The following is a 19,801-nucleotide window of genomic DNA, read 5'->3' as shown; positions in this document are numbered from 1 at the left end:
GACTTTAATTTGTTTTTCAACAGGACAATGACCCAACACACCTCCAGGCTGTGTAAGGGCTATTTGACCAAAATAGAGAGTGATGGAGTGCTGCATCAGATGACCTGGCCTCCACAATCACCCGACCTCAACCCAATTGACATGGTTTGGGATGAGTTGGACTGCAGGGTGAAAGAAAAGCAGCTAAAAAGTGCTCAGACTATGTGAGAACTCCTTCAAGACTGTTGGAAAATCATTACAGGTGATTGAGAGAATGCCAAGAGTGTGCAACGCTGTCATTAAGGCAAAGGGAGGCTACTTTGAATAATCAAAATATATTTTGATTTGTTTAACAATTTTTTGGTTACTACATGAGTCCATGTGTGTTATTTCATAGTTTTGATGTCTTTACTATAATTCTAAAATGTAGAAAATAGTAAGAATAAAGAAAAACCCTTGAATGAGTAGGTGTGTCTAAAGTTTTGACTGGTACTGTATATTTACACAAGTTGTATACTTTTTTGTTGTTGATCAATTGTGACCTACTGGGCCAGCCATCACTGAAACTATATCCTGTTTCAACCATCCATGGTCTTTGCTATGTAGGCTACAATAAGGAGAACACACTATTCTCTGGAGTTTACTAGCCTACATTTGGCACATTAGTAACTGTATATGGCCTGTAACAAACTGCACAGCATGCTATCTCCACTTTGTCATGTGGTAAATCAAGGCCATGTTCGAAAATTCCCTCAAACAAAGACCTAGAAAAACGGTTGATTGGAAACAAAGGGTCTCCTTATAATGGTTTATTTGACACAGCAGTATTCTCCCTCGCCTGCCTTTTGTTTGGTTTTATTTTTTTGCTTGGTCATCATTGGCAGAGCGTTTGTAATGTCAGCCACAAAGGCTAACTAACTCTGGAAGGTCCCACGCGTGAGGCTTGCGTGGGAACAGGCCAGCGTGAGATTTTTGGGGGTCTATTTCGTAGGCGCCCAGGGCCAGGCAGCCTTTAGTCTAGAATGAGACAGCCGAGGGTGAGCACCGGAGTTTTCACACACTAAAGGTACCGCAGGGAAGAACGCACTCCGGGGATAACATCAACCGAGGCAGCGGGATAACGGCAACAACCACAATGTACAAGACCAGTTACCTGCGCGAGGTGCGCAAGGAGAAGTATGAGCGTTCTGATGTCTTCGAAGAGCCCTACGGCCCTGATGCATCGGCAGGCACCTCAGCCATCCAGGGCTGGGAGAGCCTGCAGGAGCTCAACAGCCGCTTCGCCCGCTATATTAATCGGGCACGCGTGCTGGAGCAGCGCAATTCCGTGTTCCGCAAGCAGCTAGAGACGCTGCAGCGGATGGAAGAGGCCAGTGGGCTTGAGGAGGCCTTTACTGAACAGATTGGCCTGAACCGGAGGCGCATCTGCGAGCTCTCTGCCGACCGTGCCAAACTTGAGCGCCAGCTGAAGGACGCATGCCGCATGCTGGACGAGTTCACCAACAAGTAAGTTATGTGCTTGCTTTTGAAAGTGTTAGTGCGCGTGTTTGTGTGTGCGTCAGTAGGGCTATGTGTCTTTTTTTAAACTGATGTGTGGATCAGAGAGAAGGAAAATGTGTATGGGCCACTCTCCGTTCATACACAGTGCAGTGGTGAGCCCTTATGTAGACCAGGTGCAGCGTAAACTGTGTTTGTGTTGGTGAAGGCTTCCAGATAACCTGATCTTATCTCTGTGATAAATTGTCCAACTGCTAATAGTCTGTCTTCAATAAAGGTGTCTATTGCCTTGGAAATTAGCCATGGTAAGTGTCATGGATTTCTAAATTCTAACACCAAGACAGGATTTAGATGAATGCTGCACAGGTGGTTGTGTTCTGAAAAAAGGGAAGCAACAGCCATTTCAAGTGCTATATAAGGAGAGCCAGGTTGATTAAGGGCAATTACTAGTTAATCAATACAGACATTGCAAAGTCAGAATAGCCCTATAGATGCAAATCAATGTGCTCAACACACAAACGTGTTCAAATTACAGATCAATAAAAGGTAGGCCACACATAATTGTGGAATTCCTGAATTTATGTTTTGTGATTTATGTTTTGCCCTCCATAGATACAGAAATGAGTGTGAGTATCAAGAACAGCTGCGGGGTACATTGGAACAACTCAACAGGGTATGTGTGTGAGTCCCATGACAATGAACCCCGTTTTTTTGTTTGTTTTTTTACTGATTCTTTCTTTTAGTTAAAATACACAAACAGGGGTGGTTTCCCAGACACAGATTAAGCCTAGTCCTGGACCCAAAAAAAAAGTTTTTTGGTGGACATTCTCCATTGAGTTTGCTTTTTAGTCCAGGACTACAGTAAACCTAATCTGTTTCCCGCAAATCTCTCATACGGTGCTAAACTGTCATGCTGCATTATTAGCGGCATATTCATAAAAAAACCAGGTTGTGAACTCAACTTGTGAGTAACGTTTTCTGCCTACCCCTGTGCATGAAAGGGGCTTTGCAATTTGGCACAAAAAAAGTATCTATTATATAATCTGTCTTCTTAATAATCTACAAGCTTTGTCCAGGGTGTCAGAATCATAATTCAATTGTGTAACTGCAACCCTGGTAGGACTTTGTGGTCTGAGAGACAAAGCTTATGAGTTCAGGACAATACAGTGTGGTGATGGAACCGAATTAAAATAGCTTCTATTGATCTTAGAGGCTTTGGATTTAATGGAGGAATGTACTAGTGAAGAAAAAGGCTTTGTGTGGTGTTCAGGTCAACAATATCAGCATTGTCATACTGTTTGAGGCTTTATGAGAATTGGAGTCGATATATGGACCTATTGACTTCTCTTTCTTCTCTCCTTTTCTTCCATCTTCTTCTCTTCCCTTCTCTCGTTTTTTTCTCTTCTTCTCTCCTTGCCACTCACCCTTTTCCCCTTTCTTCTCTTTTCCTAGGAGGCTGACCATAACCTGCTCAGGAACCTGGAGTTTCAGATCCAGACTCAGTTCCTTCAGGATGACATCAACTCCACCAAAGACAGACACAGAAAGGTAAGAGGTGTACAGCATACAGTACATTCAGAAAGTATTCAGACCACTTGATTTTTTCCACATTTTGTTATGTTACAGCCTTATTCTAAAATTGATGTTTAAAAAAAAATCCCTAATCAATCTGCACGCAATACCCCATAATGACAAAGCAAAAAAACATTTTTTTTTAAATGTTTGGAAATATATAAAAAAAATAAGAAAATCTTAAATCACATTTACATAAGTATTCAGACCCTTTGTTGAACTTTGTTGAAGCACCTTTGGCAGCGATTACAGGCTTGAGTCTTCTTGGGTATGACGCTACAAGCTTAACACACCTGTATTTGGGGAGTTTCTCCCATTCTTCTCTGCAGATCCTCTCAAGCGCTATCAGGTTAGATGGGGAGCGCCGCTGCACAGCTATTTTCAGGTCTCTCCAGTGATGTTCGATCGAGTTCAAGTTTGGGCTCTGGCTTGGCCACTCAAGGACATTTAAAGACTTGTCCCAAAGCCACTCCTGGGTGGTCTTGGTTGTCTGCTTAGGATTGTTGTCCTGTTGAAAGGGGAACCTTCACTCCAGATGTGACGCTTGGCATTCAGGCCAAAGAGTTTATTCGTGGTTTCATCAGACCAGAGAATATTGTTTCTCATGGTCTGAGAATCTTTAGGTGCCTTTTGGCAAACTACAAGCTGGCTGTCATTTGCTTTTTACGGAGAAGTGGCTTTCTTCTGGCCACTCTACCATAAAGGCCTGATTGGTGGAGTGCTGCAGAGATGGTTGTCCTTCTGGAAGGTTCTCCCATCTCCACAGAAGAACTCTGGAGCCCTGCCAGAGTGAATATCAGGTTCTTGGTCATCTCTCTGATCAAGGTCCTTCTCCCCCGATTGTTCAGTTTGGCTGGGTGGTCAGCTCTAGGAAGAGACTTGGTGGTTCCAAACTTCTTCCATTTAAGAATGATAATGGAGGCCACTGTGTTCTTGGGGACCTTCAATGCTGCAGAATTGTTTTGGTACCCTTCCCCAGATATGTGCCTCGACACAATCCTCTCGGAGTTCTACGGACAATTCCTTCGGTCTCATGGCTTGGTTTTGGCCCTGACATGCACTGTGAACTGTAGGACCTGATATAGACAGGTGTGTGCCTTTCCAAATCATGCCCAATCAATTGAATTGACCACAGCTGGACTCCAATCAAGTTGCAGGAACATCTCAAAGATGATCAATGGAAACAGGATGAAATTGAATTAATTTAGAATAATGCTGTAACGTAATAAAATGTAGAAAAAAGTCAAGGGGTCTGAATACTTTCCGAATGCACTGAACAAATCACCTGCAATCTATTACAAACTCATTCTGCCTTTATACTGTACATTTATACGTTTACATCAGATTTATTGCAAATGATACAGATGCAGTGTGCATAGCATCCCGTATTACAACTTACAAATGTAGGATCTTAATTTGACCAATTCTGTCACTGGTAAAATAATAGGGTGGGTGATTAGAGTACAAAGATATTGTGTACTGTACTCTAATATTGCAACCTTGTTAAATACACCCACCCTATATGACATTTTTCTTTATTTTCCTCAGAGTTGTGTGTGCTGTGTATGTGGAGTCCAGGGTCTAATCATTTCTTGGGAAATGTCTCCTCCCCCCGTAGAACCTGTCAGAGATCCAGACCTACGTGAATATCCTGCACCAGATCAACCAGACGATACACCTGGTGCCAAATATGACTGTGGGCACCTCTGAGGTAAGGTCTCCCCCCTGTCACATGCATTTGTCTGTTTCCAGGGGAACCAGCTGAGTCAGACCACAGGTGTCAGACCAGATAACAATAGGGCCTTGAAATCAGCTACGTGTGCAGAACTTTGTGGATAACCATGTGTCCGTGACTGGAAAATGTGTTGTGATGCTTTCAAATGTGTTGAGGTGTACTGACCTTTCTGTGAAGTGTGACTGCCTTTTATAATAAGCTTCTGTGTGTTATGACAGGTAATCCCAGTTCACGTTGTCTCTCAGCAGAAAGTATGCTGATGCAGTCAGTTAGTCTGTAAGCTGTTTGCTTGTCTGTCTTTGAAGTTGCAAGTAAAGCGCTTGACGTTTTGAATGCCTATCTAGTTGTAATATAACTGGCCTGTCTTGCCTCTGTGTGATCACTGTGTATTATAACTGGTATGTCCTCCCTCTGTGTGAAGGAGCAGGAGAAGCAGCTGGCCCAGAGGAGAGTTCCAGCCCTGCAGAGTCAGCTGGAGGAGTATAAGAGCGCCCTCTGTCAGCTCCAAGCACAGAAGCAGCATCTGCAGTACGAGGTAGGTCCCTGTCTCCGTCACTATGACAATTTAGGAAGCATCTCAAGCTCAATTGTTTGAAATTGTCCCACTCCAAATCAACCCCTAAGCCCTACCCCCCTATGCATATTAGTGAGGAAGGGAGATGAGGTAGCCGCTTTACTTGAGGTAGAAAGTTGAGATGTACCCATGGAGTACAGTACATACTGTAAATTGGTTGTAGTTGCAAAGGGGTGCCAGTAGGTGCCAGTCATCACCTTCAGATTAATGAGTAAAGGCTATAAAAGCTACAGAGAATTAGGAAAATACAGGTGTATTTCTTAGAAAATAAAAATTAGTAAAAAAAATAAGACAAACATCAAAGTCCATCTTTAATTTCTCCAAAGTTGTGAATCAATTGAATAATATTTTAGATGAACATCCCTTCAAATGAGTTTCATTTTGTCCCTACATATTTTTCTACCTCAGCTTTACTCTCAAATTATGCTTTTCACTTTGTTCATTTTCTGTAGCTTGTACCTCATAGGTGTCTGTGTTCCCTAGAAAAAAGGTTTTCAAATGGTGTTCTATAACTGAAATACGTTTTATTTTAAAATGTTTGAATATAATTGTTGCAAGAAATCTGAATATTTTACAGAATGTTTTTCTCCATATATTCCTTAAAGACTCAATTTAATTTTCAATCCGAGACAGGTTGCCATGAAATATTCAATATGTGGGTTGAACACCTTTGCAGTACTACAGCTGTCACCACAACATCCTCAAAGAGTACAGTAGTAATGAGTTTCTCTTGACAAAAGTTCTGATTAATTCAGTCTTTGTATAGCCAGACACCTGGCACATGAGGTAGCTCAGTGACCACAGTAATCCATCAACTGAAGTTCAGTCATATTCAGAGCCAAGAATGACAAAGATTGCATAAATAAATGTCATTTAGCAGACATTTTTACATATGGGTGGTCCCAGGAATCGAACACACTACCATGGCAATACAAGTCCATACTATCCCAACTGAGCTACAAAGGACCACACAAATACATAATCTGAGTTAGGCAAGAAATGTTTGTTCACCCAATTTACAAAATGACATATTGGTTTCTGATATACAGTGCCTTGCGAAATTATTCGGCCCCCTTGAACTTTGCGACCTTTTGCCACATTTCATGCTTCAAACATAAAGATAGAAAACTGTATTTTTTTGTGAAGAATCAACAACAAGTGGGACACAATCATGAGGTGGAACGACATTTATTGGATATTTCAAACTTTTTTAACAAATCGAAAACTGAAAAATTGGGCGTGCAAAATTATTCAGCCCCTTTACTTTCAGTGCAGCAAACTCTCTCCAGAAATTCAGTGAGGATCTCTGAATGATCCAATGTTGACCTAAATGACTAATGATGATAAATACAATCCACCTGTGTGTAATCAAGTCTCTGTATAAATGCACCTGCACTGTGATAGTCTCAGAGGTCCGTTAAAAGCGCAAAGAGCATCATGAAGAACAAGGAACACACCAGGCAGGTCCGAGATACTGTTGTGAAGAAGTTTAAAGCCGGATTTGGATACAAAAATATTTCCCAAGCTTTAAACATCCCAAGGAGCACTGTGCAAGTGATAATCTTGAAATGGAAGGAGTATCAGACCACTGCAAATCTACCAAGACCTGGCCGTCCCTCTAAACTTTCAGCTCATACAAGGAGAAGACTGATCAGAGATACAGCCAAGAGGCCCATGATCACTCTGGATGAACTGCAGAGATCTACAGCTGAGGTGGGAGACTCTGTCCATAGGACAACAATCAGTTGTATATTGCACAAATCTGGCCTTTATGGAAGAGTGGCAAGAAGAAAGCCATTTCTTAAAGATATCCATAAAAAGTCTTGTTTAAAGTTTGCCACAAGCCACCTGGGAGACACACCAAACATGTGGAAGAAGGTGCTCTGGTCAGATGAAACCAAAATTGAACTTTTTGGCAACAATGCAAAACGTATGTTTGGCATAAAAGCAACACAGCTCATGACCCTGACCACACCATCCCCACTGTCAAACATGGTGGTGGCAGCATCATGGTTTGGGCCTGCTTTTCTTCAGCAGGGACAGGGAAGATGGTTAAAATTGATGGGAAGATGGATGGAGCCAAATACAGGACCATTCTGGAAGAAAACCTGATGGAGTCTGCAAAAGACCTGAGACTGGGACGGAGATTTGTCTTCCAACAAGACAATGATCCAAAACATAAAGCAAAATCTACAATGGAATGGTTCAAAAATAAACATATCCAGGTGTTAGAATGGCCAAGTAAAAGTCCAGACCTGAATCCAATCGAGAATCTGTGGAAAGAACTGAAAACTGCTGTTCACAAATGCTCTCCATCCAACCTCACTGAGCTCGAGCTGTTTTGCAAGGAGGAATGTGAAAAAATGTCAGTCTCTCGATGTGCAAAACTGATAGAGACATACCCCAAGCGACTTACAGCTGTAATTGCAGCAAAAGGTGGCGCTACAAAGTATTAACTTAAGGGGGCTGAATAATTTTGCACGCCCAATTTTTCAGTTTTTGATTTGTTAAAAAAGTTTGAAATATCCAATAAATGTCGTTCCACTTCATGATTGTGTCCCACTTGTTGTTGATTCGTCACAAAAAAATGCAGTCTTATATCTTTATGTTTGAAGCCTGAAATGTGTCAAAAGGTCGCAAAGTTCAAGGGGGCCGAATACTTTCGCAAGGCACTGTACAAGGTATGACATCAATCCATGCTTTGGTTTAGTTTCCCTGGCAGTGGGTTGCACTGTTACCAAATGCTGTTCATCAAACTAATGATATTTAAGTGACTTTGGTGACCTTCACAATCAATTGTAGAGACTTCCGGATGATCTGGACATTACTTGAATGGGATTTGTGCCACAAATGCTAAAACGTTATCATTTGGAAACAGTGCCAGAGAAACTAAACCAATGCATGGAGTGCTGTCATACCTTGAACATAGATGTTTTAGTTTAGAGGGTAAGGACACCAATATGACATTTTGTAATTTGGGTGAACTATCCCTTTAAGTTTGGTTGTCATTAGCTTAACTCTTTTAATGGAAATATGAAATGCAGTCAGTTTTTTTTTTAAAGAAGCAGTTTACAGTATCTCTCTGTCCATCCTTCTGCCTGTCTGTGTCAGACGTCAGTGTTGGAGAGTTCCATCATGAGCACCCAGGAGGGCTATGACGATGAGATCCAGCAGTACAACGAGCAGATTGAGTCTCTGAGGAAGGACATTGAGGAAGCCGAGAGATCCCTGGACAAATACACAAATGAGTGCCGCCACCTGGCCATGTACCAGACCTCACTGGAGAATGAGCTGGAGAGGTACAAGAGGATCATCGAGAACGAGGACAACAGGTAATTTTCTAACCACAACACACAGTGACCAGTGTCCTGCTGCTACTGGATATAGGCAGCACTTCAACGTATTGGCTCTTGGAAAACCAGTAGTAGACTATACTGTATCAGACACATGGCGGCAATTTGGGATATTATATTTGTGTTTTTCGACCTCAGATTTGTTTGATAATGGTTGAATATCTCTTCAGTGTTATTTATTTTTGATGTACTATTTAATTCCCTTTAATATTGCCTAATCTTTCTTTTGTTTACTGTATTAACATGTTTTCTTTTCAGTCTCTCAATGCAAAAATCGAAAAGTATACTGCACAAAAATATAAATGCAACATGTTGTGTGTTGGTCCCATGTTTCATGAGCTGAAATAAAAGATTCTAGAAATGTTCCATATGCACAGAAAGCATATTTCTCTCAGATTTTGCGCAAAAATGTGTTTACATCCCTGTCAATTATAATTTCTCCTTTGCAAAACTAATCCATCCACCTGACAGGTGTGGCATATCAAGAAGCTGATTAAACAGCATGATAATTACACAGGTGCATCTTGTGCTGGGGACAATAAAAGGCCAGTCTAAAATGTGCAGTTTTGTCACACAACACAATGCCACAGATGTGTCAAGTTTTGGCATGCTGACTACAGGAATGTCCACCAGAGCGGTTGCCAAAGAATTAAATGTTGATTTCTCTACCAGTAGCCGCCTCCAACTTCGTTTTAGAGAATTTGGCAGTACGTCCAACAGGGCTCACAACCACAGACCACATGTAACCACGCCAGCCCAGGAACTTCACATACGGTTTCTCCACCTGTGGGATCGTCTGAGACTAGCCACCCAAACAGCTGAAACTGTGGTTTTACACAACTAAATCATTTCTGCACAAACTGTCAGAAACCTTCTCAGGGAAGCACATCTGCATTGTAGTCCTCACCAGGGTCTTGACCTGACTGCAGTTTTGCGTCGTAACTGACTTCAGTGGGCAAATGCTCACCTTTGATGGCCTCTGGCACGCTGGAGAAGTGTGCTCTTCATGGACGAATCCCGGTTTCAACTGTACCAGGCAGATGACAGACAGCATGTATAACGTCGTGTGAGTGAGCGGTTTGCTGATGTTAATGTTGTTAATGTTGGCGGTGGGGTTATGGTTTTGGCACTCATAAGCGAACACAATTGCATTTTATCCATGGCAATTTGAATGCACAGATACAATGATGAGATCCTGAGGCCCATTGTTGTGCCAGTCATTCGCCATCATCACCTCATGTTTCAGCATGGTAATGCATGGCCCCATGTTGCAAGGATCTGTGCACAATTCCTGGAAGGTGAAAATGTCACATTTCTTCCATGGCCTGCATACTCAGCAGACATGTCACCCATTGAGTATGTTTGGGATGCTCTGGATCGATGTATATGACAGCATGTTCCAGTTCCCACCAATATCTAGCAAGTTCGCACAGCGATTGAAGATGAGTTCGACAACATTCCACAGGCCACAATTAACAGCCTGATCAACTCTATGCGAAGGAGATGTGTTGCGTTGCATGATCAACGCCCCTACCTTTTTTTTAAGGTACTTGTGACCAACAGATGCATACAGTACATATGCAAAAGTATATGGATTCAGTTATTTCAGCCACACCCGTTGCTGACAGGTGTAGAAAATCGAGCACACAACCATGCAATCTCCATAGACAAACATTGGCAGTAGAATGGCCTTACTGAAGAGCACAGACGTTCAACGTGGCACCGTCATAGGATGCCACCTTTCCAACAAGTCAGTTCGTCAAATTTCTGCCCTGCTAGAGCTGCACCAGTCAACTGTAAATGCTGTTATTGTGAAGTAGAAACGTCTAGGAGCAACAGTGGCTCAGCCGTGAAAAGGTAGGCCACACAAGCTCACAGAACGGGACCGCCGAGTGCTGAAGCGGGTAGCGCGTAAAAGTCGTCTGTCCTCGGTTGCAACACTCATTACCGAGTTTGAATCTGGCTCTGGAAGCAACGTCAGCAAAATAACTGTTTGTCAGGAGCCTCATGAAATGGGTTTGCATGGCCGAGCAGCCGCACCCAAGCCTAAGATCCCTATGCGCAATGCCAAGCGTCGGCTAGAGTTGTGTAAAGCTCGCTGCCATTGGACTCTGAAGCACTGGAAACGTATTCTCTGAAGTGATGAATCATGCTTCACCATCTGGCAGTCTGACTGATGAATCTGGGTTTGGCGGATGCCAGGAGAACGCTACCTGCCCCAATGCATAATGCAAACTGTAAAGTTTGGTGGAAGAGGAATAATGGTCTGGGGCTGTTTTTAATGATTTGGGGCCAGGCCCTTACTTCCATTGAAGGGAAATCTTAACACTACAGCATACAATGACATTCTTGATGATTCTGTGCTTCCAACTTTGTAGCAACAGTTTGGGGAAGGCCCTTTCCTGGTTCAGCATGACAATGCCCTGTGCACAAAGCGAAGTTCATACAGAAATGGTTTGTCGAGATTGGTTTGGAAGAACTTGACTGGTCTGCACATAGCCCTGACTTCAACCCTTTGGGATAAATTTTTTTATTCCAATTTTTATTTAACTAGGCAAGTCACAAATTCTTATTCACAATGACAGCCGAGGAACAGTGGGTTAACTGCCTTGTTCAGGGGCAGAACAACAGATTTTTACCTTGTTAGCTCGGGGATTCAAGCTTCTGGTTACTAGTCCAACGCTCTAACCACTAGGCTACCTGTCACCCCATAATAATAATAATACAAATAATAGTAGTAATGTGTATTCTAAGATAAATTAACGTCTTTTTTCAAATTACACTGAACAAAAAATAAGTATGTGACATTCAACAATTTCAAAGATTTTACTGAGTTACAGATCATATAAGGAAATCGGTCAATCAAAATAAATGAATTAGGCCCTAATCTATAGATTTCACCACTGGGAATACAGATACACCGATGTACATGACCAAAGTATGTGGACACCTGCTCGTCGAACATCTCATTCCAAAATCATGGGCATTAATATTTAGTTGCTCCCCCTATACCAAACCTCCACTCTTCTGTGAAGGCTTTCCACTAGATGTTGGAACATTGCTGAGGGGAGTTGCTTCCATTCAGCCACAAGAGCATTAGTGAGGTCAGGCACTGATGTTGGGCAATCAGACCTGTGTCGCAGTCAGCTTTCAATTTGTGGCTCCCGAGCGGCGCAGCGGTCTAAGGCACAGCATCTCAGTGCTGGAGGATTCACTACAGACCCTGGTTCGATTGGGAGTCCCATAGGGCGGCGCGCAATTGGCCCAGCGGCGTGCGGGTTAGGGTTTGGCCGGGGTAGGCCATCATTGTAAATTAAGAATTTGTTCTTAACTGACTTGCCTAGTTAAATAAAAGGTTCAATAAAACATTTGTATAATGTTTATTACTAACACATAAAAATACAATATCACTTGCTGTGGTGGTAACTAACATTTCTTCATCACTCTCTTCCACAGGTTGAATTCAGCAATAATTGGGACTCCCATTACCTTGTTCACCACCAATTACCGCTACACCCACACACCCACTGTGTCGAGCAGGGGCAGAGGTGAGGACATGCCATCTCTCATTCCACAGCTGCTTCACACGGATATTCTCCATACATACAGAGCAGACACATAACACCCCGTCGTCATCATAGGCTATAACCACACTAGCTAGAACCCTAATGTATACAGCCACACAGTGATGTGTATCCTACCCAATCAGATACAAAGACCATAGAACAGAAAGCACAATGAATCCTCCTGAGGTCTATTCATGGCAGATAAGGATGATAATGGTCCCGTAGGGGTACTATCCTCCTTGGACAATGTATTTAGAATGTGAGTGTATTGTGTTGTTTTGTTGTCTCCAGACATCACGCAAGCCATCCAGGACATCACCAGTATCAAGCCTCGCCAGAAGAACCTGGCCAAGAAGGTCCTGAAGAAGAAGGAGATCAGCCCCAAAGATGTGATGGACAGTGGCCAGGAGGAGAGAGTCGGTGGAGCTGAACACATGGAGGACGAGAAGCGAGGGGTGGCAGGGGAGGAAGGCGAGGTGAAGAGGGAGGAGCAGAGGTCCCTGTACACGCCCCAGGATGTGCCAGACGGGGCTCAGATCAGCAAAGCCTTCGACACGCTTTGTAACATTGTCAGAGACCGAATGAGGAAGTACAAGAAGCCAGAGCCAATTGCAGACTTTTACACCAAGGGGCGCTATGTGCTGGTGACAGGCGATGGCAGCTACCCCCACCCTCACTTCTACACCTCCAGCCCCTCCGCCGGACACGTCTTCGTCACCATCCGCAACGGCATGGTCTCCCCTTATGACCCCTTCGGGCCTTACACCCCCTCCCCCAACCCCCCTCATCCTCAGCCCATGCCACCCCCTGGTCCCCTTACCCCCACCCAGCCCTCTGACGGAGAGGGGGGGAAAGGAGACGATAAGGGAGGAAAAGGTGGTGGAAAGGGGAAATCTAGGGGCGGAGACCCCGAGCCTAGGCCGAAGAATCCTACTCCCCCCCCACAGCCCAACCCTGCCCCCAAAGGCCCCAGCAATCCCTCCGGACCCAAGGGGGGTAAAGACGACAGTCACCGCAGGGGCCCTCGTCCCATGCCCTGCCCCCGCGGCACTAGCAGCATGCCCCCTGACTCCATGAGCTACGAGAAGGTGGAGATGGTGGAGTCAGTGGAAAAGTTCTCCAATGACCGCAAGACCAAGGGCTATGAGGAGACAGCCATGGTGGTGGAGACCATGATCGAGAAGACCAGCAAAAAGAAGAACTGAGTCTGAGATAAGGTCGACCTTTGCCAAAATATCTCACAAGTTTTGCCTCAACTTATGCCAGTAAGAACAAACACTGAGCCATTATGTGACTCTGCTAAAGACACATTCTAAAGACATTGTTCCCACCCTATATGAAACCAACCTTAAAGAGACAGTTCTTCCTGATACTGCTCCTCTATTCGCTCACGCTTTCTGGCTTTGCGTTCAGCAAGTGTTAGCTGGTTCCATAATGCTGCTATTGTTGTTTTCTACCTACGCCGTAACCTTACACATTTACTGTCTGAAAACATGAAGTACGAACATCAAAACTACAAGCCCCCTTGTCATCTCAACCCCCAAAGTAGAGTAAACATGGCTTGATGTGTGAAAAAACCTCTAACATTTTTATAAATTGATGACATGCTACTGCCCTCATGGATGTTTGGCACCCTTCCAAACCAAAGCTGCCCCCAAACCCAAGAGCTCATTTGTTCAATTGGATGCCATCGACTGCCCTCAACACAGACTTTCTGTGTATAAAATTGCTTTAATAATAAAAAAGAATCAAGCTTTAAAAGCGCAAAGCTCTACTGTCTTTGTGTTTGGACATTAGCACCACTCTTATGACACACTCATAGCTTTGTTCCATTACAAATGAATGCCCCAATCCTTCATATCATCTCATTTCAATCCATTGAAATGTGCCAAAAAGATATTAAATGATTCATATTATATTCTTTGAATAATAACATGGGATGTTTCAGATTTTTACTTTTCGTATGCAGTTAAAGCATTATTGACTTACTTTATAATGATGGTAGAGGTGATGGATGCCTAGTTTTTAACTGATCGCCCTGTTTGACTTGCATACTAGAGGTATATTCATTGCGTCAGAGTGAGGAAACTAGACTGAGCTAGTGCAGTGTTTAGTAAACATTGGGTGTCTCTCAGCACGGAGTGATAGGTGCAGTTACTGAAGGAGAGTCATCCATTTTTCATTGAGATGAACAGGAGGAGCAGACAGCGACCTCTGAACTCTGCATAATCCACTTTCCCTTAGAGGGACAGACAAGAGAGAGAGAAAGAGAGAGCCAGAAAACGTGTGTGTGTGTGTGTGACAGAATAACAAAAGTAAGAGATACGGAAGAAGAAAAAAAAGTAAGAGTGGCAGAAGAAGATGCTGTTTTATACTGTATTCCCGGTCCTGATCTCACACCCAGTGTGTGATGTAAATGTCCCTGTGCTTTGTGCTCTTGAGTGAACAGATAAGTGCTTCCCATTACAGTACAGGCTTCAATTGTCTGGCATTGAGCATTGTAAAGCCAAATGACTTACCTTAGAAAGTGAAATTGGAATACAGAGCCTCCTATCTTCCAGTTTTATTTCTCTTCCTCATTCAAATGACAAGACATTTCTGCTACCTTGCCTGTGCATTGCAGAGTGGTGCAAATCACTGAAGTGCTTTAACAAACAGCTGAATAGATTTATTATAGTATACGACAAAGGTTATTCTGCAATACGCTTTGAGGACCACAGGCTGCAAAATAAATCACACGATCCTTGTCTTGTTTATATAGAAACAGTTGCTTGTCACAAGAATATAAACGGAAAGAAGTATCACTCCTCTGTTTGCAAGATATTAAACTTTAAGTAGAATGACACTGAAAATCATTTACAGTCACAAACTGTACAACAGTTGGTTCACCAGAGGTGGAGGTGTGGGGGAAAGCAAGAACACCATATAGTGGGATGCATTATGTTTATATACATTTTTGTCATGTGTAAAAAAAACAGACCGAAAGCCAGATAGGATCTTTTTGTTTTCTCTATAGAACAGATTATTTTAAGGTTACACTTTTATCATTATCATCGGATTACAAGAAACATTCATTGGAAGTAGATGGCTAATATAAACACAGAAAAACAAAAAGCAGAGAAAAGGGTGGGAGGGGAGGAAAGAAAGAAAATGAGAGAGGAGAGAAAGGGAGTCGGGAGAGAAAGTGTGAGAGAGGGCAAGATAAAGCGAGAAGGGGCAGAGAAAGTGAGAGAAGTGGAAATTGCGAGAAAGAAAGAGAGAAGTGAGAGAAAGATAGGAGAGAAGTAGAGAGCGAGACCGGCCCGGCATGCAGACCTGACCAGACGGTGTTTAGTTAGCTACGTCAGCTAGTTTTTACTCAGCAGACTTTTCAGACTCCTCTCCACTGCCTCGTCCAGCTCTTCCTCCAGCTCCTCCTTTTTTGACATGGCTAGTTTGGACTGGTAGTCGCGCACTATCTGGTCTATGTAAGGGGCACTTTGTGTTCCATGGAGCATGAGGGTCCACTCCTTCAGGGCCCCTCTCTGTGGCTCGTCTCCCTGGAAGCCCACCTCAAGGACCCAGGTCCCGCGGGGGTCCTCTCCCCAGGTGTGTGTGGTCATAAAGGGCCACTTGTCAAAGCCCACCTTGGCGTCGTCGTCCCGGGGCCGGCAGCTCAGCAGGATGGACTTGGTGCCCATGGGGGAGGTCATGTTGATGTTGAGGTCGCCACGGCGACTACCATTGACTGTGACCACAGCCTGAACGTGCTCCAGGTAGCGGACAAAGTTGTCCTTCCCCTGGCAGGAGTCAGTGGAGATGGTCAGAATCAGCTTGCCACCCGATTGGATCTTACTGAAGGGAAAGATGGAAGGGGGGGATTAGGAAGGTGAAGGCAAAAGAAGAGTCAAGTGAGACAAAGGAAAAAAAGGTGATAAAGGGAGGATAATGAAAAGGGACAAAAGGGGGAGAGAGATGGACAGAGGGATGGGGAAGACTTGAAAGGGAGACAGATGATGAAAGGTGGGAAAGGAAGGGTCAGAGAATGACAAAAATACAGGGAGATGGAGAAAGGAAAACATGACAGAAAGATGTAGAGAAACGGGAATACAAAAATGTATTAAGGAAGAGAGAGATTTGAGAGAGGAAGAAACAGAAGGACAGAGAGAGAGAAATAATAACATAATCAGTATTCTGGTTAGCTCCTTGAGACCACAGGTGTCCCCTGTATCTAATTAAATCTGAGATTCAGCCTGCGGGTGCAGAGTATTTACCATAGCCCAGTCTGTCTAGACCTCCGCACTCACAGCTCCTTCTATTACCTGACCTACTTAGCATGGACCCAGCAGACTGAGCACTAGTGCTGCCTCAAATCCTGCTCCCCCACGGAAACCCAACAACTATAGAAACCATGCTTGGTTTGCCATGAAATTATTCTAGGAAACCGAAGAGTGGGCTTTTGGTTAGGCTTAGACTAGAATATGTTACCTACCCCTATCTTAGCTGGCATTCATTATTGGAGAATGAGATTCACTTGATAAATAAAAATAAAGCATTTCATCATCATAAAATATGCAATTGTATTAACTTTTTCCTGCAAAATAAATATATTTTTCCGCTGTAAAAACCTTTTCCGACAGTGTGCCGTGATGAATATGATGATCACGGTGTTAATTTCATGCATGTCTCTCCTTTGAAACAGTTTCTTGATGTGGGGTGGCATAATTTCTCACATTTTTATTTTCTCTGGAGTGATGAATCATGCTTTACCATGTGGCAGTCCGATGGACGAATCTGGGTTTGGCAGACTCCAGGAGAATTTTACCTGCCCCAAAGCGTAGTGCCAACTCTAAAGTTTGGTGGAGGGAAATATTAACGCTACTTCATGCAATGACATTCAAGACAATTCTGTGCTTCCAACATTGTGGCAACAGTTTGGGGAAGGTACTTTCCCATTTCAGTATAACAATTGCCCAGTGCACAAAGCGAGGTCCATACAAAAATGGTTTGGCGAGAATTGTGTGGAAGAACTTGCCTGGCCTGCATAGAGCCCTGACCTCAACCCCATCGAGCACCTTTGGGATGAATTGGAAAGCTGACTGTGAGTCAGGCCTAATTGCCCCTCATCAGTGCCCGACCTCACTAATGCTCTTTTGGCTGAATGGAAGCAAGTCCCCACAGAAATGTTCCAACATCTAACGGAAAGCCTTCCCAGAAGAGTAGAGGCTGTTATAGCAGCAAAGGGGGGACCAACTCCATATTAATGCCCATGATTTTGGAATGAGATGTTTGACGAGCAGGTGTCTACGAGCAGTGGAGGAGATCTTCATGGGCTATACTCGGCCTTGTCTCAGGGTAGTAAGTTGGTGGTCTGTTGATATCCCTCTAGTGGTGTGGGGGCTGTGCTTTGGCAAAGTGTCAATGGGTATCGTCAGACGGGGCCACAGTGTCCCCCGAGACACCCCCCTGTCTCAGCCTCCAGTATCTATGCTGCAATAGTCTATGGCCGGGGGACTAGGGTCAGTCTGTTATATTTGGTGTAATTATCCTATTCTTTCTGGTGTCCTGTGTGAATTTAAGTATGGTCCCCCTCCAGTTTCAACTGTTCTGCCTGCGGCTATGGAACCCTGACCTGTTCACAGGACGTGCTACCTTGTCCCGAACTTGCCTCTCTCTCTCTCTCGCTTTCTCTCTCTCGCTCTCTCTCGCTTTCTCTCTCTCGCTCTCTCTCTCTACCTCATGCTCGGCTATGAAAAGCCAACTGGCATTTACACCTGAGGTACTGACATGGTACACCCTCTACAACCACTGTGATTATTATTTGACCCTGCTGGTCATCTATGAACGTTTGAACATCTTGAAGAACAATCTGGCCTTCATGGCCATGTACTCTTATAATCTCCACCCGGCATAGTCAGAAGAGGACTGGCCACCCCTCAGAGCCTGGCTCTTCTCTAGGATTCTTTGTAGGTTGATTTGATTTAGTGTATCAAATTACCAATTTATGCGACAAAACCAACTTCATAAGAGGTTTAAAAAATAGGCTCCGCTTGACTCAAAATTCCATGATGGACAGTAAGGTATTGTTAGCAGAAGAGATACTTAATTCACCAATACATTTCTTGGTAGTCCAAAAAATATATTGCTATCGGGTTGTAAATCACAGTTGGCCTGGTACATTATTTTGCTGCCTCCACCCATTCAGGATGCACTACTTCCGTGTCCATTACTCAAAATGTTGGGAAAAACAGACGAATGTAACTAACTCTGGGAATGTCAATACAATCAAACTAGCAAGGGCAAGTCAGTCACAAGTCAGTCATATGCTAGTGTATCTATTTATGTATCTATTTATTTACTGTAGCAAGCTAAAAACATAGAGCTTAACATTATCTAGTTAGTTAGAGAGCTGCTGGAAGGATATCATGTCATTGGAGGAGTGGGTGAGCCACCGACTTTTTCCCCTCATATCGTTTTTCGGTGGCTAAAAAAAGAGATGCAGGTGTCATTTGGTTATCTAGTGAGAAATTTAAATCACTTTGCTAGCTAGCTATGAGGAACTTGAACGACTTTTATCTAGTTCAGCATATCTCTTGCATTCGTAAATTCACTCTGGCTATCTACTCTGATTTCAGAGCACTTGTCTGAGTGAGCCAGAGCGCAGAATAAATTATGGATTTATGAATGCGCAACACCCGCTGAATATGACCGGTGCCAGTAAACTTCTGCAAAAAAGTAATTCAATGGTTGCCAGCAGCACAGTTAGTCACTAAGGCTCTGGCTAATGTAAACAAGCTAACCAGCTCCACTAGGTGTTCTCTCATTTGTGTCTGTAAGCAGCTAGCCAACTTTAGCCAGTCAGCTTGGTTGCTTAATTAACTGCCATTGTGAGGAATGTGCAGATCAACCCTACTCCTTGGCCTGAGCGTTCCTGTATCAATAGCGCAGGTGATGCTCTGAACCCTCGGAGACCGAAAAGCTCAGAATTTATGAACAGACAATCTGACAATGCTCTGAATTTACAAACCACCCACTGGAGGCAATTTATGAACATACCCCTAATTGTCAATCAATTTTATTTGGCATTGGCAAAATGAGCGGGCAGGCAGGTAGGTAAGTTCCCATTCAGTTGTCAAAACATGGGTTGGGACAAGCTTGCTGCAGAAGGATGCGTACTAATGTTCTAAAGTCGTACTGTTGCTACTGCCTGGAAACACACAGTCGAGTTCAAAGTGAATTATGTCAGGCCCATGTGGCAAATAACTTATTTGCATAAAGGCCTACTGTAGCTCTGATTGACTATCTGCGTAGACTCCAGTCCTGGACGAGACAAACTTTTTTATTATGTTTTATGGGTTGAACTGCAGAGGAACCACACAGTCAGGCAATGGTCCGAAGCTAACATACGCTTAGGTTGGAAATATCAAAACGCATTTTTCAACTAATCCACACATTTCCTGATAACAAACTATAGTTTTGGCAAGTAAGTTAGGACATCTACTTTGTGCATGACACAAGTAATTTTTCCAACAATTGTTTACAAACA

General features: G+C 43.5%; 2 protein-coding genes across 3 annotated transcripts in view; one reads left to right on the top strand and one right to left on the bottom strand.

Annotated features, from left to right (window-relative positions):
* The first annotated feature begins 605 nt into the window (after positions 1-605).
* Positions 606-14,714, top strand: LOC110502462 (filensin-like). Of its 2 annotated transcripts, none has more exons than XM_021580489.2 (8): positions 606-1,485; positions 2,089-2,149; positions 2,929-3,024; positions 4,667-4,759; positions 5,211-5,318; positions 8,469-8,689; positions 12,167-12,258; positions 12,568-14,714. In XM_021580489.2, exons 1-8 carry the CDS (start codon positions 1,115-1,117, stop codon positions 13,479-13,481), a joined length of 1,956 nt encoding a protein of 651 aa, XP_021436164.2. In that variant the 5' UTR covers positions 606-1,114; the 3' UTR covers positions 13,482-14,714. The 2 variants fall into 2 exon arrangements, with proteins under 2 accessions (XP_021436164.2, XP_021436163.2); XM_021580488.2 differs by having other exon boundaries at positions 5,205-5,318.
* A 215-nt stretch (positions 14,715-14,929) lies between these two features.
* The window catches only part of LOC110502463 (neuroendocrine convertase 2-like), a 62,047-nt gene continuing 57,175 nt past the window's right edge, over positions 14,930-19,801 (bottom strand). Inside the window, exon 12 of the mRNA XM_021580490.2 lies at positions 14,930-16,110. Within this exon, the coding sequence (XP_021436165.1) occupies positions 15,624-16,110 (487 nt within the window). The 3' untranslated portion in view covers positions 14,930-15,623. The remainder of the gene's footprint in view (positions 16,111-19,801) is intronic.

The sequence above is a fragment of the Oncorhynchus mykiss genome, chromosome 23 (assembly GCF_013265735.2).
Source record: "Oncorhynchus mykiss isolate Arlee chromosome 23, USDA_OmykA_1.1, whole genome shotgun sequence".
NCBI classification, from domain to species: Eukaryota; Metazoa; Chordata; class Actinopteri; order Salmoniformes; family Salmonidae; genus Oncorhynchus; species Oncorhynchus mykiss.
Note: the sequence above shows the minus strand (reverse complement) of the source record. Positions and strands in the feature narration are given on the sequence as shown.